Source organism: Agelaius tricolor, unplaced genomic scaffold (genome assembly GCF_023055355.1).
Source record: "Agelaius tricolor isolate 1412-34295 unplaced genomic scaffold, bAgeTri1.0.p SCAF_7, whole genome shotgun sequence".
Taxonomy (NCBI): domain Eukaryota; kingdom Metazoa; phylum Chordata; class Aves; order Passeriformes; family Icteridae; genus Agelaius; species Agelaius tricolor.
The window spans coordinates 45,376,204-45,401,750 of NW_027269267.1; the positions used below are offsets into that span (position 1 = coordinate 45,376,204).

The window sequence follows — 25,547 nt, forward strand, 5'->3', positions numbered from 1 at the left end:
GAGTGAAACCTTCAGAGAGAGAAAAAGATTTATATTAGTACAACTGAATGCTCATGAGTGTTATTTTGAATGGAGCAGGAAGCACATGGGCAGCCAATGGGATGTGCTGTAGGGCCAACACACAAGTCATTAGTTGGGTATTTGAGCAAATAAAATCAGGTTAAGGGAATAAGCAGCTCTGTACATCTCCATCCTGATCATTAACAAATTGAGCTCCTCCTAGAACACTGCTACTTCTGTTTTAACTTGCTATTTTCTTTATTGATCTTGTTTCTTTCTTTGACCCAAAAGGAATCCCCTCTCCCCAAATCCAAATTCCCACCTTGGACTTCTCTGCTATAACACCTTCCGTATCACCTCCTGTCCTTTCCTTCCTTCCAAATCAGTTATTGATGCCCATTTCCAAAAGATTAAGAGTCAAACAGGGCCAAATGCTCGGTTCATGGGCATCACAGGCCCCACTAGCCTATGCTGATCCTCCCCAACCTCTGAGATGCTTTCCATTAAAGTTGGTACGGCTAACACAGCCATCTTCCTGCTAACTTCTTCAACATGGCTACAGTTTCCCCCAGGAACTCCTACTTGCTAGTTCCCTTTAACCTAATTTCCTAAAAGCTCACCTTTCATGCTCTCCCCCACCACATGCTATTTTTTCCTTTATTCTTTCACACTGCAGTGATAAACATAACAGTTTAGATATAGGACAAGGCTCCTGATGAGATTTGACCACAAGCCTCTGAGACAGTAAGCAAAATGCAGGTGTTTCATCATAAGGTTCAACGATGTAATGCAAAGGGAAAGCTAGGTCTCTAGGGCTTGGGGTTTTTTTGTTTCTTAGTATTCAAAAATACCTTTGTTTTTATTTATTCAAAGTATGAGTTATATAGAGGGATGCAATTATGTTCCAGCAGGACTTAAAAATGTGGCATTTCTCTTATATGATAGAAAACAAGATTAAAACCAAAATAGATTCAGCACAGAGCCTTGCTTTAATCTGTTGCATTCCAAGAGATCTCTGAACTAACAAACCAGACTCTCACTTCCTCCCAAGTGGCTGAACTCACTTTCATTGGTAACATAAGACTGGCCTCTGGCCTCTAGAAATAAAGGCTTGGGCATTAACTCCTCATATCTGCTCGCTTATCTGTTTTCTGAATGAGAAGAGTGCCTAATTCAGCAAAAATCACCTGGTCGCTATTGCAGAAACTCTTGTACAGTTCTTTTCCTCATTTTTTGTGCTTAAGTTATATCACACGTAGAACTGTTTTAGGGTAATCAAATACTATATAAGGCTGTATCAAATTTGTTCCAGATGAGTTCAAGAAAACTTACATAGCTACATTTACTGTATCTGCCTGCAACAAAAGAGGAAAATCTCAACCTAAAGAAAATATAATCTAAGAAAAGCTATATTCATACCATGGAAGTGGATCTTAGTTTTAATTTCACTCTAAACTGAAAAACCTAACAAGTAATTTGAGTCTTCTGAGTCTCCCTCTCCTAACACCTAACTTTTGAAACATTTAGCACTTCTGGAAGTGTTCAGTAATTTACCAAATTTGCCTCAGAGTAAAAATAGGGCAGCAAATAAATAAATAAATTTTAATTTTAAAAAATTAGTAGAACACCATGCATTCCAAAATACTTAACATGCCATCACACAATAAGTGGAAAAATTATTTCTCTTTGAGTCGCAGTTCATTATAAACAACATCTAAGTTCCCATTACACAAATCTGTAAGTGTACCACTGAGCATTCAAAAACCTGGAAGATATAAAATAACCCCAGACCATTCACCAATCCCATAATAAATACCACTGCTGTTCATTATTTTCAGATTCTAGCCGTACAGCCTTGAAAATAAAATATTTGTTAATATTCCTTAACACTTTTTGAATATTTTAAAGCCTAAATGAAACACAGAACAACAAATTTTTCACTTCAGCAGGAATAAAACATTAGAGCTGATTTTCAAAGTGCCTGATAACCATAAGTTGAATACATGAGACAGCAGAGAGAACTTTTACCATATACATAGCTTTTATCTCACATTCATTACATAAATTGCAAAGAACAGAACAACAAAGCATCATGCACAAGTTTCCAGCATGAGTTTTTAGCTACTGTGCATGCATAAAGATGAAAAGAGGCCATAAAATAGCATTACAATCTTTCAAGCTTTTATAAAACTTACCCTTGCTCATCAGAAAGCTTTTGAAACAGTCTGAGAAATCAGAAACCAAAAAAAAGAGATTCAGTGTCTTGATATTGATAACAACATTAACACCATTAGTAGACCAGCACTCTCACTAAGTGATGGGGAAACTGAAAGCTTGGGAACCAGCCAGCATGGAAAAGCACATCAGGAATTGGACACCAGTCAAAAAAACACACCAGGACTTGCATGATGGGCAAAGTTGGGCAGAACTGTCAGAACAAGGCTGCCTGCAAGTTTCCAACACTTTTCATTTAGCAATACTGCACAAATAGAGCCTTGTGTTATTTCTGCAACACTTATTCATTCCAGTGCTGCTGAACAGCATGATGCTGAGAAGAGACTAATTTCAAGAAAATAAAATTAATGCCAGCTTGAGTCCCAACAAAAGTGAGGCTTACAAGAGGTAGTTCTGTTGTTACTTCAACCATTTCTGATACTAACTGAAAGTAATACTTGATGTGTATCAGAATAAAAGACCCTAGTAGAAATTTAGCATATTAATCCCTGAACACACCTAATCCAGGGCAATTCAAGAGGATTTTTAGTATTCTTGAGTACGAGTATTTTATAATATACCTATTTAATTCTACTGAATTAATTTTTAAAACATGCAATATTTCCAAGCACTTTAGAAATATTTCTCAGAGAAGCTTGAAAATTGTTAACAGCATAAAGCCTAAAAATTAAACGCAGCAACATCAAAATACCAACTGGAACACAGAAGTGTCTTAGTCACAAAAAAATGATGCACAGCTGGGAGATCTGCAACTTGCAATGCCGTATTTTCAGAGCTAAGTAAACATTTGGAAACCCAACCCTCTCCCCCAGTAAATACAAAATTCAAAGGAGAGATAGGAAGTACTTAAGAAACAGTATTCAGTCAGACAAGAGAAATTTTGAGGATAACAGGAAAGAATTAGGGGAAACAATGAATCAAGACTGTATGAAAGTAGGAGGATAGTATTGGCAGAATAAAATATGCCATGGTGGACTTAATATTTCATAGACACACAACTTGCATGCACCATGACTTTGGGCAGGCAAAACACTTTTTTTTTTCCCCACTTCATCTAATCATCTCAGAACTGTGGTAGGACAGTTTACAAGCATTTTTAAACTTAGGTGCAAGCAAGAATATCAGAATGCCCATTTCCAGAATTTGTCTTTAAAGCATTCATGTGTTTCAGCAATGTTTTTATGTATTATCTTGCAGAATAGAAGAAAATATTTCTAGCCTCCATAGTCTTTTGAATAATCACTATTCCTGTTCAACCATGGAAAGAAACTTATGCAGAACATGGAGCATGAGGGAATGATAACGTATTTTCTCCAAAATGGCAGCCTAAAACTCGAAAACTTTATAATCTTTTGTTGAAAATATGGTATTGCAGTCATGAGCTTCTATTCAAAGCAAATAAAAAGCTTGTTCGAGGACAACACGAACAAACAGACTGGCACTCTACAAATGGTTCAGCACAGGATGATGCTTTTCTGAATGGGAAGGGTTCAAGGGCACTCATTCTGTGCAGGACACAACCTGACCTCTCCACCATCTGCCGTTTCTTGTGTCTAACTTTGCTGGCCTCCCTGATTGCTTCCCACTTCTTCCAGTCTTCTTCACTGCATGGACCTGGGATAAAATTTACTGGCTGGACGTTGCTTCCCACTTTCCAAGATTCAATCTTGCGGGTCAGCATATCGTCCTTCTTATGGTGTAAAGATGGTGACAGCACTCTGCCATTGCTCTTCCTTTCCTCTGGTATCGCATTTTTTTCAAGTAAACAAAGAAATTTGGACCGGATCTCTTCTGGAAGACTCCACGGATCAGGAAACAGTGCTGGGTGATACTTGTCAGGAGCACCTGATAAAGGCACCTCTTTTTTTTGAGAGAGGACTTTACGAAAAATCATGTCATCCTTTTCCAAATCTGGAATCACAGTTTGGCCCTCTCTGGGTTGCAGAATTATCTCACCCTCTAGAGGAGGCTCCTGCTCAGAGAATTTCTTTAAATACCGGGGGTCTTGAAGAACAACTTGATTCACATGGAAAGCCCCAGTTTTCCGAACAAACAAATCATCATTTTCCAAATCTGGATATAGATATCCATTCTCCTCATCTCCTTGCTTGCCTCCTGGTATAAAGGAAACATTCTTTCTACATTTTACGAGCCTAGGGCCAGAAGTGGGATCAATTCTGGTCTCCATTTCAGAAGACACGTAGTCAGTGTATTTTTGCAGGGCCTGAAGTAACGAAAACTGACTGAAGCATATAAAACAAAAGGAGGGAAGTAAAAATATCATTAACAAGCAAGAGACAAGCAGATCACAACGTATTGCAATATACATTTGGTTTAGACTTGCAGTATCCCAAGCAGAATGACGACACCACTTGGCATTCACCACCACTGACTGTAGCACAGCACACGCCAACCAACGCAAAGGTATCCCGGCATCCTAACCTGCTCAGAAACATCACACTTACATGCTCACACACAAAGCCAGTAACCCTATGCAGCATGTTACACTTTCACATTTACATGTTTCAGACGGCCAGCAACTTATGGCTACATTAAAAGAGAAAAAAAAACCCAAACCCAACAAACCAGCAAAATAGTAATAACCAAAAAAGCACGGCATCACGGGACACTGTTTAATTTCATTTAGCTGTTGCATATCCAGCCATTTCTTTTTGATGCACCAAGAGAACAGCTCATGCAGCAGTATCAACCTGGGCTGATCAGAAGACTCCAAGATTTTTCCTTCTGCAATCTGTGACAATGAGCTTCCCAGATATTCAGCAGTTGGCTTATAATTCTGATCCCTTCTGCAGCTACTGTTCCAGTCAAAACTTGGTCTTGGTTGATTAGCAACAATAGTATAGCTTTGTTTGTAAGCAAAGTCCTCATCCTCAGAATCTGATCTCTTTCTACTGTGCAGCAGCAAAAAGAATGAGCAGAGGAGAAAGAAAAAAAAAAACATGAAGTGTACTCACTGAGTAAAATGCACAGTGGCAACAGTGCAACAGGTGCAACAGTATAACAAAAATAATACTTAAATAATTTTTAAAAAAAGGAAAAAAGAAAAAATAAAACATATCCTGTTGCTACACTGGCAGTGAAAATTTAAAAATTCTGAGTCATAGAACTATACTTTATTTAAGCTTTGCACACAGGAGAGAAACAGGCATGCATGAAAACGCACCTGAACCCTTGAATCTCTTTATACCAGGGTTTGAAAGAAGATTTCTTGACTTTTTTCCATAGCAATTCCTCCTCTGGAGTCCAAAACTTAGGAAGAAATTTGTCAAAAGCAACAACTGTATTTGGCACTGAAGAACTTAGCTTGCGAAAATAGAGATCATCTTTTTCAATGTTTGGGATGCCTACTTCTTCCTCGTCCTCATCACAATACCCAGATAATTGTGAAGGATTGTTAACTCTTGGTTTGTTTTCGCCTTTAGTATCCAATTGCCTCTGCCTCCTCTGGTTACTGTTCAAAATATCCAATCAGTTAAGATATTTTAGGAGCAACTTTACGTAAGCAATGCAAAAAGACATGCTTTTTGGCTCAGGAGCTCAGCCTTGTGAATGAAGCATATTAGTTCTCAATTTCATCACTGCAGCACCAGAAACAATAAAATAGATTAAATAAAAAAATTTTTAAAAGAAGTTAAATGGTTATATCAGCATCCTGTCTCCACAAAATTTGACAGAAAAAGCATATCAAATGATCAGCTGTGTTAAAATGCCGATTAGAAGACTAACTTTATGGAGTTATTTAAGGGCTGCAATTTAGGTAATGCAATAGTTACTGGATCTTGGATTAGTATCTCTGACCTCAGTGGTTCAAGCATTGCAGCTAGTGGACCAGCTGGACAACTTTCTCGCGAGCAAGATTTAGGAGAGTCATTGTGCAACATGAAATGATGTCCAGGTGCAGCAGAGCTTACAGGGCTCTTTTTGACTAGAAATCTACGATTTGCTAAGTCATCCAAAACAACGTCGGGCAGCCTTCTTTCATCTTCTGAATCAGAGCCACTGTCATACTCATAGATGATCTGGAGGGAAGCTGGATTTGTGAGCCCACACTCTGCTCTGCTATTTTGGCAGGAAGCTACAGGATTCGTTTCACGTCCACTGAGGTTGACCGAGACAGGAATAGAATGGAGACAGTGAAGGCACAAAGGCAATGGTGAAACTCAAGAACTGTCCACTAATCTCATCTGTATGCATCAAGAAGCCGGACAGCTGAAATTCATCACTATATTTTGGAAGCTTTAACAAGCAGTCAAAACTATAGGTCTATCTCTCACGAACTTGCATTTAAGACCATTTAAATACATCTGGAGTCTGGCCAGCTTCAAAATATTCAAACATCAAGAAACAATGTAAAAAACCAAAACCAAAAACCAAACCACACAACCATACCAAAATGTTCCCCTTGATAAAACATAGAAAATCAAATACTTGACTTTTTATTGCAGCAAGAGCAGCTTTTCTTTAACTAATAAAGAAGTAACTTATTTTAAAAATTCTACATCAAAGCCCACTTTACTAAGACCACACACCAGTACCTTGAAAATGCTCCATCTGACTCAGTGAAAACAGGACTTGCCCAGCTCCTCCTGTTGTCCTCATTCTTCTCTGTCCTCTTCTTCCTTAAAGGTGCTGGCACATATGCTGTCTGCTTGTTTTTGTTGGGTAAGAAACGATTGAAGTCAGTGGTAGGTTTTGGTTCAATCACCGAAATCCTGCGGTAAGACCTGTCATCTTTATGGGAGTCATGCATTTTGGAAGGCAGTTCCGAGTCTGTGTCACTGTCACAACCTTAGAAGAAAGTGGAAATAAAAAGGAAAGATACAAACATCATTCTCTAGACGCGTGCTTGTAGCTAAAACTTGGATCAAAGTCTTCTAAAATCAATTTATGTCTGTATTTTAGATGTTTCAGCTGCAAATTTGCTGAGCTACTGACAGGACAGTAGGAGAAGTATTTTTAGAAGTCTGTGGCAAACTGTGATAAGATCCATTAAACTCAATTTGGTTTGCATGATCCTCCTGCATTTGTTCCATTCTTTCATTATCACTGCTCCCTGCAGGAAACAAAGTGCTGGCCTCCAGACTAAAGACAAAAAACAGCACAGAAATTTTTTAATTAAATAGTATCTGCAAGATAAATTTACTAACAAAGACAAATAAACAGCAAATAATATAGCATTGTGCTCATTTCACCAGATTAAAATCCAGTAGAAGCCCAGGGTACATCACGTATGTAATGTAGCTAAATGTTGCCTTGCACAGATCACCAATGTTCCATGGAGCCTCTGCTCAATGATTTTGTTACTCACATGAAACAAAACCCAACACCTCACAATTTGTGTGACTTTAGACTACAAGTTGGCATTGAACTTTAAATCCAGCAGAGAAACACAGGCTAGAGTGCTGCTTTAGGGATCCAGTGTCACTATCTTCTTGTTACCTTTATTTTCATGAAAAACTACTAAAAGTAACAAATACTATTCAGTATTTAACCTAGGTGGGAAAAACCTTATTGAATATTCACAAATGAAGTGAAGACACAGCAGTTTGACACAGTCACCCTAAGAACAAGGCAAGCAACTTGTGCAACTGGTGAATTTTAGGTAATCCCATCCAGATCTAATTTCTAGCAATTTCTCTTACAGAACTCTGGGAAAATACCCTGGACATACACACACACCCTAATCGGTCAGTGAGAGCAAGAGTTTCAGCAACCCTTCCTAGGAAGAGCTGTGCAAGCAATGCTTTTTTCCTACCAACTGTTAGAGGTGAATATTTGCTTAAGCAAAATGCAACTGCAGCAGTTACAAAACTAGAACTGACTTTAAGTACTGGACATCCAAGTACCAGGTCCATACATTGTCTTTTCCCACACTCATAAGATACATGTCAACAAAAGATTTTGGAAAGGAAAACATACCTTCACTGCCACCTTTCAAGGTTATATCTGATGAAAAGCTTGTGCAGGATCTTGAACCAAGAGAGTCCAAGCTATCAAAGGAATCGTCTCTTTTATGAGTAACTGAAGACGGGAAAGGCTCTCCCCGGTCAACGTACCAAATATCGCCGTACCCACTATCTCTGCCACTTCTGCTTGGCTGGCTGGACTCTTCAAGTGCCTACAAGAGTCACTTTTAAAAGGTCTTTTCCAATAATTTAGGGTGCAAATGCTACTCATGAGCATTTTGAATTCACAAACAAATTTCAGCAAAGACTAATGCAAAACCCTAAAACACATACACAATAGCACATAAAACAGCTTGAAGAGGAGACTTGACAAAAGGTCTTAAATTTCTTTCATCTTAGCCAAAGGATTGAGATAGGGTTCTTCCCAATCTACCACATCAATTAGAGCAGATGTATTCTGAAATTCATATGGGTTGCAGAAGAACTAAGCTAAAAATCATTCCTTTCCTATGGAACTTGATGGCAAGGAAAACAAATTACTGCATTCTCCAAACTAAGAAAATGAAATCCTTGAGAGACTGTTTAGAATTGCTGCTGTATAACAAACTATAAACTTCAGCCTATTCATTTAGTTTCCTTTTTTGGATTCCTTACCTTACTCAATGCTTGCCCTAATAACTTCTCAAATGCTTTAAGATTGAGGTATGGACCATTATAATCAGGGTCACTTTGAGCTTTCCTCCCAAGCCAGTATAATGTAATCAAAACCTAAAAACAAACAGAAAAAAAACCCCTTAATACAAACTTAATTACTTTCCTCTCATGCCATGTGCCACTGTAAAAGAATCTCAGCATGCTGTAAGAGATGTTTCTACAATGCACTGCAAAATCTTGCATACAGTATTAGCTATGATTGCCACCAAAAACAATTAAAGAGTGTCATGATGCATCTCATATATCTCAAGCAAGCAGATATAAGTACTGTTTTCGATTATGACAATGATTTGGGAAAGTAAGCTGCACATAGAAATCATTGTAAAGTGGCACTAATTTGCATCAGATAAATCCACAATTGAAAAGAAAGCATTTAAAAATAATTAATCACAATTTAAACAGAAGCATTTAAAAATAATTAATCACAATTAATGTGAAAGTCTCTTACATTTTTCACTCTTCTGTTGGTCTCCTCTGGTCTGAAGCAGGGCAGGGAATGAGAAAAAGAGAAGAATGAGAAAAATGAGAAAAATGAGAAAATGAGAAAATGTTTTAAAATTGCTGGCTTACAATTCAATTATTATTCAAGGCGTAAAAAGTTTCAAAACCAATTATCAGTCAATATAAAATATGCAACTATGACTGCTCCAAAAGAAATAAGAAGCATTCCACTTTAAATACACTCATAACTATGTACTATTTCAATTGTTACATGTAAAATTAGAAACTAGCCAATCTATTACAGTTTCTGTTTTGAGAGGTACACAGAAAGGTTCTAGGCATTTTTAATTAGCTCTCCTTTAGTTACCAACAAAATAGAAGTAGAAAACAAGCTGTTGACTTTGGGAAATATAGCTTCTATTAGCCAGGGAGATCACAGAATCATAGAACACTTTGGGTTGGAAGGGCCCTTAAAGATCACCCACTTCCAATCCCTCTGACATGGGCAGGGATGCCTTCCACTAGACCACACTGCTGAAAGCCCCATCTAGCCTGGCTCTGGAACCCTTAGAGGGATGGGACATCCACCACTTGGTCTGGACAATCCATGCCAGTGCCTCCCCATTCTCAGAGTAGAGAATTTCTTCCCATTAGCCAATATAAACTGACCCTCTCAGTTCAGTCATTCCCCCTTGGTCCTATCACTACGTATCCCTGTAAAAAGTCCCTCTCAAGGTTTCCTGTAGGCTCACTTTAGTTGCTGGAAGGCTGCTACAAGGTCTCCCTTGAGCCTTCTCTTTTCCAGCCCGAATAACCTCGGATTGTCAATTCCATATGAAAGGAGATTCAATAGTAACTTTTCCCCCAGTTGTATTGTTTTCTAAAGTATTTGCCTTAGACAATAGAAAACACTTTAGCCAAGAGTAAACTTTTCAGACCAAAAAATGAGAAACTGAAACTGGGACATCTGGAGAGAGATGATGTAGGGATGAAAAGATGGGTTTGGGTTATTTTATAGAAATACATGTTTTTCAAAAAATATTAGATACATATGCAATCACTAAGATTAGGGAACATTTATATATATATATTCCCAGTTTAGCACACCTTGGAAGTGTACCAAAGGACACTCCTGTTCTCCTCCCACTCATTATTAGAGCAAGAAGAAGAAACTTCTCGAATGGGAGCCTCCAAAAGCCTCCTAGTCCCCAGGTGCAAATACTCAGGGCTAGACTGCAGACAGTGGTTGAACAACATTGCTGCATGCAGTTACAGCAGTTATGGAAGAGAAAATGGCTTAAATACACCCAAACAACTCTTCACCTACCCCAGATGTTGGTTTGGAGCTGGTTCAGCTACAAACTTCACACACAGCACAGCAAAGGGGTTCAAACAGAAAAGCAGAGCCTTCACATACATTAGCAGAAAAACCTATTCAGAACTCCCTAACATGCCAGACCAATAATATGTCAAGGTACTTATCCCATTTCTGTCTGTCTAGAAACACACTAGCCAAAGGTTACAGGAAAAAAAGGAGAATAAACCATAAAGGAAATGGTTAGGAGTTAGTGTAATGAGCACAGGGCTTGGTCACTCTTCACGGAAATGGAATAGTCAATGAGACGTGACAACCATCAGGGACACAGACCGTCCCTTCCCTCCTCCTCCTCCTTCCTATTTTGAGAGCACCCGCTCCCACTCAGTGCCTCTAACTGCCTTGCCCATCCCCAGATCATAAAGAAATCAGGCTATCAGGAACACCAAGTCCTGAGCTGGGTCTGACCTCCACAGTCCTTGCCTGAAGCTTCCTTAGTATCTCATGCCAGAGATGCTTCTGGCTTTGTAGCCAGTGACCTCTTTGACACAGATAAGGAAGAACCCTCCTCCTTTAATGTGAAATATTTACACTTTTTTGTTTGTTCTTTAATCTCTTCCAAAATCCATTGCTATTCGTTATTCATTCAAGACTATTTTTGAAGAAAAAAAAAAATCCGCTTTTTTTTTCCAGTAAGCTAAATTTTTTGAGTGCTACTAGAGACAGGTTGATTTCCCAAGCAGAGAATGGAAAACTTTTCTTACATCAACATTACACTTCTTGTACCCAGTGGAGAGCATTTTAAAGGTTAGCATTCTTTACCCTCAATGCCTTTTGTTAGCAGAATTTCTGCTTTTGTTTGCAATTACAAAAGCAGAGACCCTTGCTAAGGATGCCCCAAAGTTTGCTCTCAACTTGAGCAGCCCAGTGAGGAGTGGAAAACTCTGCCCCTTAGCTGGCAGGAGCATGTATCCAAAAGGCTGCCAGCCTTCAAGTAGACCAAACCTACAAGACTGAACACAATGATATCCACTTCTGCTTTCCTTGAGTTCTCTTGGATAATTTCAGTCAACCATTTTGCAACAGGAGCAATATTTAATTGTCTCTATATTTCAATAAAATTTTCTTACTGAAATAACTATAAATACACTAGGCCTGTGTATTTGGACTAAAACCAAAACAAAACTTAGGTCATTCAGGTAAACAAGACAGCCTGAGACCAAAAATGTAGGCAGGGCGGTATTTCACGGACTCGAATGAGAGACCCTGCTTCATTCCTGTTTACTCTGCTAACAACAGAAGCAAGCAAACAAGGTGTTTACTCTTCATTCATGAAGTTTCTTCATTTGCATTACTATTTTCCTTCTCTGAACTGCATCTATTGGTTTCAAAACCTTTTAAACAACTTGTCACAGTAGACACAGCCTGAGCAGAAGAGGAGAGGAAAAAATCCAAGAAAAACCCTGCTGATCTAGAACACTGTTCTTCATTTTTACATGCATGTATTAATTATTTGATGGTGCTTAACCAAGGAAAATGATGATTCTGAATGAAGAATGGTACTTTCCTATAATCTGTGTTAAATGATAAGTATATAATTTTTTTTTGTCAAAAAAATCCTGATTAAAGAAGCAAGGCTGTTACCTTACTGAAGGTCTTAAAATTAATTTCTGACCTACAAATTTCACAGCTACATCTTCTCTGAGACATGCAACTTGTAGAAGACGTAGTTTGGATCTGCTTTCTAACATTCTCTGTGTGAAATAAGAGCCTTTAAAGCCTTTTATATGTACAATCTGTCTGAGCTCATCTGTGTTTAATTGCACACGCAATTGCCTATTTCCCTTCCAGGATACTCAATTTAAAATAATATATTGTGTAAATACTTATTGGTTAGAAGCGTGATACAAACTGAAGAGCTTTTAGGATGAATTAATTTTCCCTGTGAGTATCAAAACAGAAAAAACAAGGCTTTTAACTCAATTGCAGTAAATGAAAACACAAAATGGAATAATTCTAGTACACGGAAATTCTTCATGAGGCGTTAAAAAAAAATAACATAACTACTGTGCAATCTATGCAAATATTTCATCTAGGGTCTTGTGTATAACTCTGAACAATTATGGTTCATAGGAGGGGACAAGATGGAGTCACCAGCCTCAAGCATAGCAAATTCTTTGCTGCTGTAAGAGTAGGCATGACCCTACAACTCTTCTGACAAATTGTTACCTAACAGCAAGCTCCTGCTCCCACCTCCAACTCCCCTTTGCAATTCTGGCTCTAAATACACAGGGCTTCAACACCCAGTTTCTCACACTATATTTGAATAAACTATTTAGAAGATGGAGTACAAGAACTTCAGCAATGTAGTTTTTAAGCTTTTTAAACGCTCTGGGACACTTATAGCCTTATTTAAAACATAAGCCTATAGCACTGAAGTGTACACACAACTGATTGCAGAGACATTTCTCATACAACAGCTAACTTAGGAACTGATGGGGTAGCTCACTTGCTAAAGTATCTTTGTCAATGCAAATAAATGCCAATACTACATTTGGTTACTGTGAAAGAAGCCTGTTTTTTAATGTTTTCATCCAAAGATGTCATAGAGCCCAGTGGATGCTAATCATATTCTTTATGAATATTGGTGTAATCCAATTTCTGCTTTGAATAGGTGAATACCTTTGTACTGAAAGCTTTATGTGGGCTGCAGCTTTGCCCAGGAGGGCACAGCCAAGGCTGCATCTTAAAACTAATCTGCTGAAAGAATTCAGTTCCTCCTCACATGACAATGCAACACTATTTACTAAATCACTTTGTGTATTTTTAAACATTAACTTCTCTGTCTTCCCACAGGTTTTTTTATCTCCTTTTGTTAACAATACAACTTTGCTAAAGATGTCTGAACTAAGCAAAGAAAGCTGCTAAGTATAGCAGTTAAGATCTTACTGGAAAAATTTATTGTAAATGCTTTGTCTGCTCTTGTCACAGTCTCAGCACTTAAGCATTCATTCTGAAGCTCAAAAAAAAAACCCCAACACCAATCTACCTATCTTAACCTCAATACCAAATTCCAGCTAACAATGAGGTCTCAAAATTGTAAAAGTAGAATCCTGATTCACAAAGCGTGAACCTTAAATGTTGGCAGTGGTATTAATAAAAGTTTACACACAACTTCAAGATTAGCCACCCTGGAAAAGATCTCTAAAGTCTAAAGGCCACGAGACAACACCACGTGGGGGATATTATAACAGTAATTGTGAAGCACAACCGCATAAATCTGACTTGAACACTGATGAAAAAAGATGTGGAATAACCACCTGTGGAGAAATTATGCCTTCTGTATAAATCATCTCATCTACGTCAATCCTTGAGCAAACAAAAGAAAGACAAATGGGACAGGAATAGCACTCACTTGTTGGTGTGTGTGATATGCTTAGAGACGAAACACCTCTGTTACATTTGAACACAACACATATTGACAAACAACACTTCGAGCCAGCCCCGACTGACAGATGTTTCTTCAACAAAGACCACTCTACAAGAATAAAGCAAAGTGACATGGCAGATCAGCACAAGGCTGAGCCACAGCTCAAGGAATTTATTCTCAGCTCTACTGTTTACTCAAGGTTAAACAGCAGAATTAGTCACCAAGGCCCTAGTCTGACAATACAAAGGCTTTGGCAGCAGCTCTAGCTTAAGGATTTCCTGGTCCCCCTCTCTCTTCCAGCCACTCCTGTTTGCTGCCCCCGTGGTTATGCCAACACAACCCTGAATCACACTGGTGTTCCATGCTGCCAGAGGGCTACACCTGTTTCTCCTAAAAAAACTGGGTTTTTCGTAATATACATTTTCAGCCCCCAAATTAGCTTGCTGATCTGTTTTATATCATGCTCATAAAGCAATTGCACCGGCACCATGGCAGAGAAAAGCAGGCTGGGGGCTTGGTGGAGGAGGACTCTGCTCCAGACACCAGTACTGTGAGAACCCCCCCAAGTGATCACCCTGAGACAGAGGTGCTCTGTGCTTTCCATTTTTAAGGAGTGAGGAAAGCTGCTGGGATTCTTTTAATGCATTTTGGGGCATTTAAAAGAATCTTTTTAAAATTGTAGACAATCATACACCTTAGAGGAGCTAGCAGGCCACAGTACTTTTAAGAAATTGTGAACTAGAGTTTAACCAATTATAAAATACATCCACTGACATCTACAGACATCACTCCAGCGCCTCCATACAAAAGAGCAGTGCATTTTAAGAAGATAGATTTTTTTTTTTTTTTACTTATTTCAAAATTTTTTAAACAATAAACTCAATAGTTTGGATTTTATTTTTCTGACACATGATATGTTTTTTTCCCCAAGTCCTTATATGTATTAAATTCCAGCAACTAGCAACTCATGATGTCAAATCTACTTTAACACTTCACTTTTCACTTTTCCAGGAAGAACAACGTGGAGCTCAGGACCACATCCAAGATACCAGAAGTCTGAGTAAAATTCTGGAAGATAATTTTAAACCATCTCATTCAGAGAAGGGTCTGTTTCTCACATAGAAACATATTTAAATATAGTTATCGATTGAAGATTTAAAATTAAAAAAAAACCAAACAAAACCAAACAAACAAAGAAGCAAGTTTGAACGGAGATTCGTCCTCCCCGAAATGAAGGTTAGCTGCCAAGAATACATGTGGTCCTGTCCAAAGTGATAAGACAAATCTGAACCCATTTACGGGGAGAAAGAAGGAACAGAGACACTCCCACAGATAGAAAGGAATGTGGCAGTGACAAATGCACCCTGCCCAGTGCCAAACCCATCTCTTGGTGACGAATACTTCAGAAACAGCTGCCAACCTGGTTTTCTGTCCTTTCCTCTGAACTACAGATCTCACAAACACAAGGCCTGAACACATTGCTGTTTAAAAAGAAGCACTGTTGTTCTCCCTTTGAGCTTCCATCCATCAAGGCAGCAGTCACACCTCCAAGATGCCCTCTGAAGGGCTTGGAAGAGCCATACCCTGGCCTGGGAGCTGGAGCAGATCAGCTGGCTGCAGAAAAGCCCATTCCCCACTCCTTGCTGAGCTCCAGGCACTCCAGCCCTACACCGAGCAGCTGCACTTACGGTTCTGAGGAAGATGTCAGGGGATTTGAAGGACTCCCGCACCCCCGCCGGGTGTTGCTGCGCAGGAGATGAACGCTGCCTGTCCAACTAGCAGCGGGCTCGTGCTAAATTTCAACCTCTTTGGCCACCTACTCAGCTGCTATTAATATTGCTGTTATCGGATTTCACTGAATTCCCACGTGCTGCTGAGAATAGAAAGGCTCCAGTGGAAGATGTGGTTGCTGCATGGGTACAGAAACATGAGGACATTGCTCCAGCACTTGGATTCTTAGCAAATTGATATTCAACCCCAAGAGCCACAGTTCACTGCTGAGAATGCTGGAAATAAACCAGCCAGGCTATGGCTGCAGAGTTAGAGAACAGCGTTTGGAAACACACCTTTCTATTTGACTATAAAAAGCACATGCATTTTCCATAGCAACACATCCACCAGACCCAATGCCACTCACATCATAGCAGCACATAGTCAGGTATAAAATGTCAGCAGAAAGCGTTTCTCCGTGCCCCTACGGAACCCCTGGCTGACAGCAAGGAGCTCCACGGGCCCTGACGAATGAGCAGACTGACTCCACCCTGTGCCCCCACCTACTAAAGCTGAGGGGTGGAGGAGAAATGCTCAAGAAGGAAAAGGCAGAGAGGGAACAGAGCCAGCCAACACCCTCCGTGGGAACACATCACCATCCATGGCTTCAGAGCCTGTCTTCTCACACTGCCTCTGGAGCATGGTGCTTCCTTGCTGATCTCACCCATTATGCCTCCACACCATTCTGAAATCCCTTATCAAAACAACAACAGGCACTTCTAGAAAAGTGCATCAACCCCGGCAAGTCACCAGACGATAACATTATCCATTTCCTCATGCTCTTTTCCGACCCCTCCCTGGGTGGTCCATCTCTGCCAGCTTCCTCATACTCCGGTCTAATCTAGAGGTTCTCCCAGAGAGAAAACTAGCATCCTGTAGGGAAGAAGGCATGCCTGTCAAATAAAAATAAAAATAAATCCCGCAGAAGAACAAGCAGAAGAGCCTCAATGATAACCTAAGCACTCCTTGGCTCTTGTCTGAGTGGTGAGCAGGGCAAGTGGTTTGGAGCACTCACTGCAAGTTGTTGCCGTGGCAAAAAGGAGCTGATAGGATCACGCACCTTCCTGCTCAAATGTTAAGGTCTATTAAAGAAAATTAAAGTTGGACTGGATGATATCTGAGACAGTTTCCAAAATAAATTGTCCTAAAATTGATAATAATTGATGTAGATTTGTTGATTGGTCCCTCTTTGTGACTTTTTCTTACTCTATTCCTAACCTGCTCTTAAAACTCATCAGCTTCACTAACTAATTACAATTAAACTGTGTGCCTCTTGTACTGTTTTATTTGCTTGGTTTTTCCAGGGAAAAACTAGAATGCTTTGCCAATCTTTATTGGATACTTCTAATTCCAGATCTAGACTGGCACTCACCAAAAAAATGCCAAAAACCCAGCAAGTATTTTATTTCTGAAATCTAGTGGTCACATGCCATATACTTTGGACAAGAAACATAAGAACATCCACTGACTTTTATGAGAAAAGATGGACTCTGCACAAAGTATTAGAAGTTGTGCAGTTGACTCTCAGCTCACACTGAGTGTTAGGAAATCAAACCTCAAATCAAATCTCAAATCACTTTGTTCACACTCAAGAAGATTTTTTAATTTCACAGGTGAAATTAATTCCTTCTCAAGGGAAAAAAAACACTTTAATGCACACAGTATTTTAGATCAATTGCTAGATTGCTATAATGTCAGTACTTACATATACTAAAGGTTTTTATTTCTTCCCCAAGTTTTGGTATTTAGAATTTGGAGCATATGATTGTGCTGAATCTCTCCTTTTATCTCCCTGTTGCCTTTTTTTCTTTTTTAAAAGCCTGTACATATTTCAGTTGACCTTTGCACAAGGATTACATTAAATGTTCCCCCCTTTTTCTACCTTTCTCCTTCCTTGTACTTCAAGAATCAACATACTTGAGCTCATCCTGTTGATCATCAGGATCATTATCTACATTAACTTCTCTTGCATTTAGTTTTAAAGACCCTTGACCTTCATTCCCCCACACAAATCTAGACCATATTGTATAAATTTTGTACATTAATTTCAAGAGAAGTCAAGATGGGGAGTATATAATTTGGCTAACAATCTTTCCAAAACAAATAGTTGGTATATCTGGGGAGTCACTGAAAAGTAAGTATCAAAATAGACAATTAAAAGCAATCCTGTAAGTTTTTAGAAATATATTCAAAACCACAAAAACATGCAGCTGCTAGCTTGCTCAAAAATAGTTCAAGAGCATTATAAAAAAAAAATTATGTAAAAAGTCTATTATTTGCTTCAGCTAAGCTGCAGCAACCATGCCAACTCACAGCATTATTTTTCATGACATGACCAAAATTCATTTTCTCTACTGCCTGATGCCTCTTTGCCATTATTAAGTATTTCCAAAGCCACTGTCCTTTTTATTCCCAACTCTCACACCTAACTGGAATATTTCAACATCCCCAGTTTCCACACACACACCAGAAGTAAATTTTTAGAATAGCCCTCAACACTGACCGCATTAATTCCCACCAAGCCTTGATGAGACTTGTCTGTACCAACTCCAGGTATGAATAAACAAATCACTGCAAGGTAAGTTAGGGTAAAAAATTTTCCATCTACCAAGTACTCCTAGCAACTGCCTATGTGCACTCGCTTACACTCAACCCCCAGGATTAACACAATTGTTCAATTTGGATAAAGCATTTAGAGGTGGTCTCTTGGGAAGAGCTAGGATTTGGCAGGTTATACAACATTGCTTGCTCAGAGAGAGATATTTTTATAGCCTCCATACATAGGGAAGAGGAAAAATCCACCCCAGCAATCTCCTCCCTTCATGCCCAGGGAAAGAGCCAGTAAATGTAATCCTTTGTTATCCTTGTGTCAAGCAAACAAGCAATGGTGCAGAAGTGCCTTGTGTATAAGCAAAACAGTTTACCACAGCTTATAACACTCAAAAGCAAGGTTTACTCAATTCCTCAGGGTATTAAAACAAAACAAAATAAAAAAAAAACCCCAGAACTCAAGTCTAGGCTGCATAATTTATATCAGATATTTGGCAATGAACATATCCTCTGATAAAAAAAAAAAAAAGATGACTGACAGTAACTTGTACTGGATATTGCTGTGTTCACACTTGTGCTTCCAGCCAGTTTCACCAGTCTAAATAGGCATCTGCTTGGCTGCTGTTGTCATGACACATACTCAGAAAACAATTCAGCACACAGGTGACTCAGAGTTACCAGCAGAAGCTACAGATGTCCTATTCTAGGCCTATAAAAGTAATCCAGGATTCAGTCCGCTCCAGTCATCATCTCCTCAGGAAAGCCAAGATCCATAAATGCCACGTATATGTATGAGGGATAGTTATATCTTCTGGAGAAGAGGCAGACCCCCTGCATTTTAGGGATACATGGAATTTACAGCACCTGGGAGTCATTTCAAAGATTTCCAATGGCTCATTTCTTCCTCTACAGCAATTCCAGTGTAGTGCTGGCCAAACTGTTGCACAGGAGAACAGAGAATAGTGGCAGTGTATATGTCAGACCTCTTTTCATTCTAAAGTTTTGTTACATTATTAAAAAACAAATGCTTCTTTGTTCTGCAGTTCAAAGGGGGACTACTAAAAGCAAAGCTTTTGGGAAAGAGTGATAAAAAAATTTAGATTTATTGATAGAGATGCAGAGCAAAAATGAAGAAATGGAGGTACAAGGTAAGAGCAGCTTAGTCCATAATAAAGATTTTGGAAACAAGATGAAGTGACGCTGCATTTGTCCTTGAGTAAAAGTAAATCACTACTGCATGACTGAATCATTTCATTTAGTCTGTACACTTGGACTAAAAGCTTTAAAAAACTACTGGGTTTTCTCAGTAATATTCTGGCAAAATACTTCACGAGCAAATAAGAAGCACTGAAAAAAAAAAAGAAAATGCTTCCTTTTTGGAATTTTGCTGTATTTTCTCTATGTTTCTTTGTGTTACCCTAGCAACACAGAGCACAACATCATCACTCATCACACAGAGCACAAGAGTATGAAACACAGGCTGAACCTGACTTCTCTCTATTAAAGTCCATTCTCTATTAACTTAAGGTGATCAAATATGTCCAAAAGGAATGAGATATGCAGATACAACGGAACTTGATTATTTCCCATGTTTTCTTGATCTTCCTGCATTTGTAATAACATACTTAGAGCCAGGAAAGAGCTCCTCAATTAATGCAAAGTCAAATATTTATGCAAGCTTAACAGAAAAAAAAACACTGAAAAAGGATGTATTGCCTTGAACCAGCTCTCCCAGAAGACATGGTGTGAAGTAGCAGCAAAATTTAAACCAAAAACAAGATACAAAAATCAAGAAGAAGTCACCAAGTGTAGTACACTTAAGGAAAAACGTGCCCCTTTTCTTTTAGAAAACAGACAAGCTCTAAGACATATATATACACTATTTTCCACATTTCCTGCAATTCTCACCTCCTATCCTCAGCTCTTGAAACATCCAAAATTAATGGAGCTCCTTAAGGATTCAGCTATTCTTATTCAGGTTTCTTATGGCTTCAGATTTATTTCTATAATATTTGAAATATATAAATTCAATTTGTTGCTATCAGTAATACTGGATAAATATTAACTCTTTTAATTAGCTTTTTTTGGGTGAAAAACAATTTTTCCACCCCAAAAGAAAACAGTGCTTCAAGGCTGTCTGGAGCAGCCAAGTCAGAGGGTAATTTTAAACATTTGCTCAAAACATTAACGTTTTGGGGCCAGTTTTCTGGCCAAGTTTTTAATGTTGGAAAAATGAATGCTTCTTTACTGTAAAGTGAGAGAATGGGTAAAAGTCCAAATACTTGCTTTGCCAGAATGTTAGAAAACTTCTGTGGGAGGCAAAAAAAAAAAAAAAAAAAAAAAAAAAAAAAAAAAAAAAAAAAGAGGGGTGGGGGGAAGGAGAGAAGTTAAGCTAGTCTGACCATATACCTCTGAAGTTGGGGTTTACATTAATTCTGACCATCCCAACCAACTGAAACCAAATGTGATATTAGTCACTTAAGAGTTTCTGTAGTAAAATTAGAGGAGTCTGAGAATAGGAACTTGAAGAAAATTAATGATATGGGAAAGCAATCCTAGCCAGGGAACTATAGATGATCTCACACCACTCTTTCACCAGTACTCATGAAGTATGTAATTTGTATCACAAAACTGATGACTGAGGAAAAAAAAAGGCTTAATACACCAATTAAGACATCATCAAAATGCTCCAACAAGCTATTACAACTAAGTCTGCTGGTAGGGAAGGAGTGGAACAAAACTATCAGATTCTGCTCCAAGTGAGGCCACGGCAATATTCCCAACATCTTTAACGAGTGCATGAGTAAATGCTAAATTGGGAATCTTCCTTCTCACGAGAAAGAAGATACTACTTGCATCAGGTCTTGGAAATTGCAGTTAGCCATCTGCAGAATTTCACCAGCTGGCTAGCCAGATGAAGCACTGGAGAAGTGGGTTCCTTAAAACACACATGGTGGTTGTAAGCTATCCTTCCCAGAAGTCAATCAAACCACAGAGCCAAAATAACACAAAAGCAACCCTCAGGCTCTTGACAGGGTTATTCATAAATTCTTTGTCCCACAGTCCTCATAATTTCTTCAAGAAAAACAGGCACTATTTATCACCAAGAGAAGATTAACAAAACCCTTGAGACTCTCATCTAGGAATCCACAGCTTTTGAAAAATAAGGGTGTCTCAAAAACCTCTGTGAAGCACAATCATTACTGCATTTAATCATTGGAAAGATTATCAAACTAATGGTTAAACTGAAAAGTATGTCAATAGTGCCAGTTTACTACAAACTGCAGATTCCCATGGGACAGTACATATGCTGCATTAGCAACTGCTACATCCAGACCTGTTACCTTGGAATTGTCTATGAAAGTATCCCTTTTGATCTCAAGTGTTTGGCCCTATTTTATTCAGAAATCCCAATAGCAACAGTGCTGTCACTATATTCATAGTTTTACAATTCAGTGAAAAGCCAAGACTTTACCATCATCCTGCAATTAGGACTGATAGTCTAGACAGGATAAAAAATTAAAAGGCAGGCTCAATAAAATTAATGGGATGTTTCTCCTCTTGATTATACTTAATTCTACCTGAAACAAATTACATTTGCAGAAGAATCACACAAAAAGTCATCTCAGCGGTCTCATCACCAACATGCGCCTTACAACTGTGAGACTCAGAATAATTACCAAGATCTTCCCTTCTTTTCACCTGCAGGCTAACCAAACTACAAGAAGAAATTAACTCAGTGTGGAGGAGGAATACCCAGTAGTATCTTCCAATGAAGAGAGAATACATTAATCTCTGCGGATGGCTTAGGAATAGGTTAGTATATTGCAGCAAAACCCAGCTATTCCTTGACAGGAAGGTAACCCCTAGAAAGTACAGGAGAAAAGAGCAGGGTGAACATACCTTCACGCTTTGACCCATAGATAGTAAACATGGATGATAAGCTTGAGCATTATCATCAAGTTTGGCTGCCAGACAGTGAACTGTTGACCACATTACCCACACAACACTGAAAGTGCTTTGCAATAGGCCACCACTTTCTTACTGCATGAAGTCAGACAGGTGGAAAATACCATGAAAAATAGCTGGAATGCTCTTGATGTACTACCTTCTCTCCATTTTGGTGTAGATCCAGTTAGTGGTCCACTTAACCTGCTATGATAATATATTTTAAAAATAAACTTAATAGAAGTCCCTTTTGTAGACTTTTTCTTTTTAGCAACTGAAGGTATAAAGATGTACAACAGTCTTCATCATCAAGGAAATGCATTTATGGCAGAGTAGGACAGTACACCAGTTTCCTAAGATACTAAAAACCAGCTTATTCTGCCATGTAAGTTATGCAAGCATCATCTTTAGTAACGGAAATCAGTACTATCAAAAGCAGTTCACAAAATAACAAATCAGCCATCTGTTGGATGCTGATTTATTGAGAGACACTGATTCAGAACCACTCCAACAGTCAGATATTTACTGCTCAGAAAGAAGATAGATATGAAGCCTTCTGCCACACTGCATTTTAAGCTCTTCCCTTACAAAACAGCACAATGAATACATGTAAAAATATGCGCCCCAAGTTTTTTTTCAGGTAGGAAAGAATCTTTGGAAGCTTCTGCTAGGGAAAGAAATCCAGAACTGTTGCATGAACTCCAGACAGAATGTCAAACATGTAATTACTTGAAATATTATTAAAAGTAACATAGTTATTACTTAAAGCCCTGAGGAAAAACCCTGACACAGGATAGGTACACAGGTGAGTGTACTTGAACTTCTTTTTGCATAATAAAGCTCCCAACAAAAACTGTGCAATCCTTCAAAAAGGAAAGTCACAAGGAAAAGAATAATAAATTAAAAACACAGAGATATCATTCTTTGCAAGGAGAAAAAAATGAACTCTCATCTCAAATGCACTCAAACTTCCTCTCCTTTTAATTAAAATTGATGAATGCTGATAGCACAGAAATCAACAGATTGGATGTGAAGTAAACAAGCCATTTAAAATACATAAATGCACATTTAAATTAAGTCTGTGCTGATTTTCAATTTGTAAAATCTCATATGCACTCATTTTGAGTGTCATACCAATTCCCCTCAAAAATAAGTTCACTAATACATTCATGATTACAGAGCAGCTTAAAAAAATAAAAATTGTTTTTAAATTCCACTTCCTTCACTAAGATTTTTATTTTTGCCAATTTTAGCTTGCATAAAGGATCCTGTGTTTAATGGGTACAACCAAGGCTTGCCAAAGTTCTTTCACAAGTGTAAGACTGGCCTGTGAGCAGCACCAGCAGTAATAGAGCTTTCATTGAAACAAAAAGCAATTCCCTTTGAAAAATTAAGCATATAATTATCCAATGAACACAATATCACAGTATTTACTCTCTCGGGTAGTTATTATTTTTATTGCAGGCACTAAGATTAGAATGGATTGAAACTTGCTATATTTAATGAGACAACTTTTTCTGTCCTCTCTCTTCTAAGAGTGTTAAGTTGACCATCTATACCCAGTTGGTCTTACACTCTTCTCTTTGTTCTTGTATCTTGCTGTGTTAACCATCATTTAAAAAAAAAGTCACATGCTTTAAAATTCAGGCCATAAACCAATCTCTGCTGCATCCTCTACCACTAGGGAAAGGACAAGACAATGTTTTCTAAAAACTGCCCACTAATTATTTTTTTGTTCATAAGGATTGGGGCATTACACACTTTAATAAGCAAATGCATGGAAACCTGTACAGCTACCTTTTGTAATACCATTAAAGACTAACCTTTCATAACTGTCATCTGCTCTCTACTTCAAAGCGTGCACTCTTTGAAGCTGACATGGTGTTGCTATTTGTTTTGTGAGTTGCCTGGCAGAGACATCTGAGCAATAGAGAATGAAAACAGCGGGAAAGCATCTTTACTGGGTATCCCAAATTAGCTGAAGAGTTACAGAAGGCTATTCCAAATAACAGCAGCGGTGGCACACAGACTACCTACAAACTAGAAGGAACTAAAAACCAAGCAGATGCTACCTCCTCTTCATTAACAGTAAAAGCAGATTATGAAGTTTTTCACAGGTAAAGTAAAAAAATAAATTACGAAAAATCTCAATGCACTTGTTTTGAAACTGAAGGGAGTCTTCATAATTTAAAATTGCATTAAGAAGTCATATTACCAAGAGTTGAAGTAACCTCAACTAATTAGCTGGAGTACCCTCTCATACACGAAGGTAGGAAAAAAACTCCAAAGTTTAGTAGTTTTCTTCCACAGTGCTTACTGCTGCTTACTTTAGCTCTTAAGGAGGACAGTCTCTCCTGTGACTGCAGATGCACAAATAACAGTAACATGTTCCATTAAATGTTGAATGCCAAAACCTACATGCAATTAAGCCTGACCAAACAGTTTCTAGGAGCTTGAACATATTTGCTTTCCTGACAAAAATTCTGCAAACAAAAGCTCCTTCTATAAGTAATGTACACGTGCCTTTGGTACATGTCCATCAAAAAGATTCCTGCCCTGGGAGATGAAAGCAGGTTTCTCCTCTCTCTCCCCGTGTGACTCCCAGGCAGTAATAAGTCATTTTTAAATGATGGGAACCACACAAACACATTCTTGGGCAACAGGTGACAAGAAAAAATTTTGAGTGTTCACTGCTTCTCCATCTCTCCTGAACCCTAACAGAATCATAGAATTGTTTAGGTTACGAAAGACCTTTAAGATCATTGAGTCTGACCGTTAACCCAGCACCTGTAAGTTCACCACTAAACCATGTTCCCAAGTGCCACATCTACAAGACTCATAAGTACCTCCAAGGATGGTGACTCTACCACTGCCTTGGACAGCCTGCTCCAATGTCTCACAAGTGTTTTAATTGAAGAAAAATTTACTAAACGCCAATTCTAACCCACACAACTGGGTGTATGTCACAATTTGAGGTAGTTTCTTTCTGGCCTGTCACTTATTACTTTGGAGAAGAGGCTGACCACCACCTGGCAGTTGTGGAGAACAGTAAAGTCCCCCCTGAGCCTCCTTTTCTCCAGGCTAAACAACCCCAGCTCCCTCAGCTGCTCCTCATCAGACCTGTGCTCCAGACCCTTTACCAGCTTCATTGCCCTTCTCTGGGCACACTCCAGCACCTCAATGTCTGTCCTGTAGTGAGGGGCCCAAAACTGAACAC

The 25,547-nt window shown here is 38.7% G+C and overlaps 1 protein-coding gene across 15 annotated transcripts in view; it reads right to left on the reverse strand.

Moving 5' to 3' along the window:
- LMO7 (LIM domain 7) overlaps positions 1–25,547 on the reverse strand; it is a 132,247-nt gene that overhangs the window by 35,671 nt on the left and 71,029 nt on the right. For 9 of the 15 annotated variants that reach the window (XM_071431064.1, XM_071431055.1, XM_071431053.1 and 6 more), the window contains 9 exons: positions 9,325–9,355; positions 8,817–8,930; positions 8,176–8,374; positions 6,792–7,044; positions 6,055–6,354; positions 5,420–5,707; positions 4,947–5,147; positions 3,762–4,478; positions 2,196–2,225 (listed from right to left, as the gene is read on the reverse strand). In XM_071431064.1, coding sequence (XP_071287165.1) covers positions 2,196–2,225; positions 3,762–4,478; positions 4,947–5,147; positions 5,420–5,707; positions 6,055–6,354; positions 6,792–7,044; positions 8,176–8,374; positions 8,817–8,930; positions 9,325–9,355 — 2,133 coding nt within the window. Of the gene's footprint in view, positions 1–2,195; positions 2,226–3,761; positions 4,479–4,946; positions 5,148–5,419; positions 5,708–6,054; positions 6,355–6,791; positions 7,045–8,175; positions 8,375–8,816; positions 8,931–9,324; positions 9,356–15,750; positions 15,842–25,547 lie in introns of those variants that run through there. The other 6 variants (XM_071431065.1, XM_071431057.1, XM_071431063.1 and 3 more) reach the window with 5 other exon arrangements.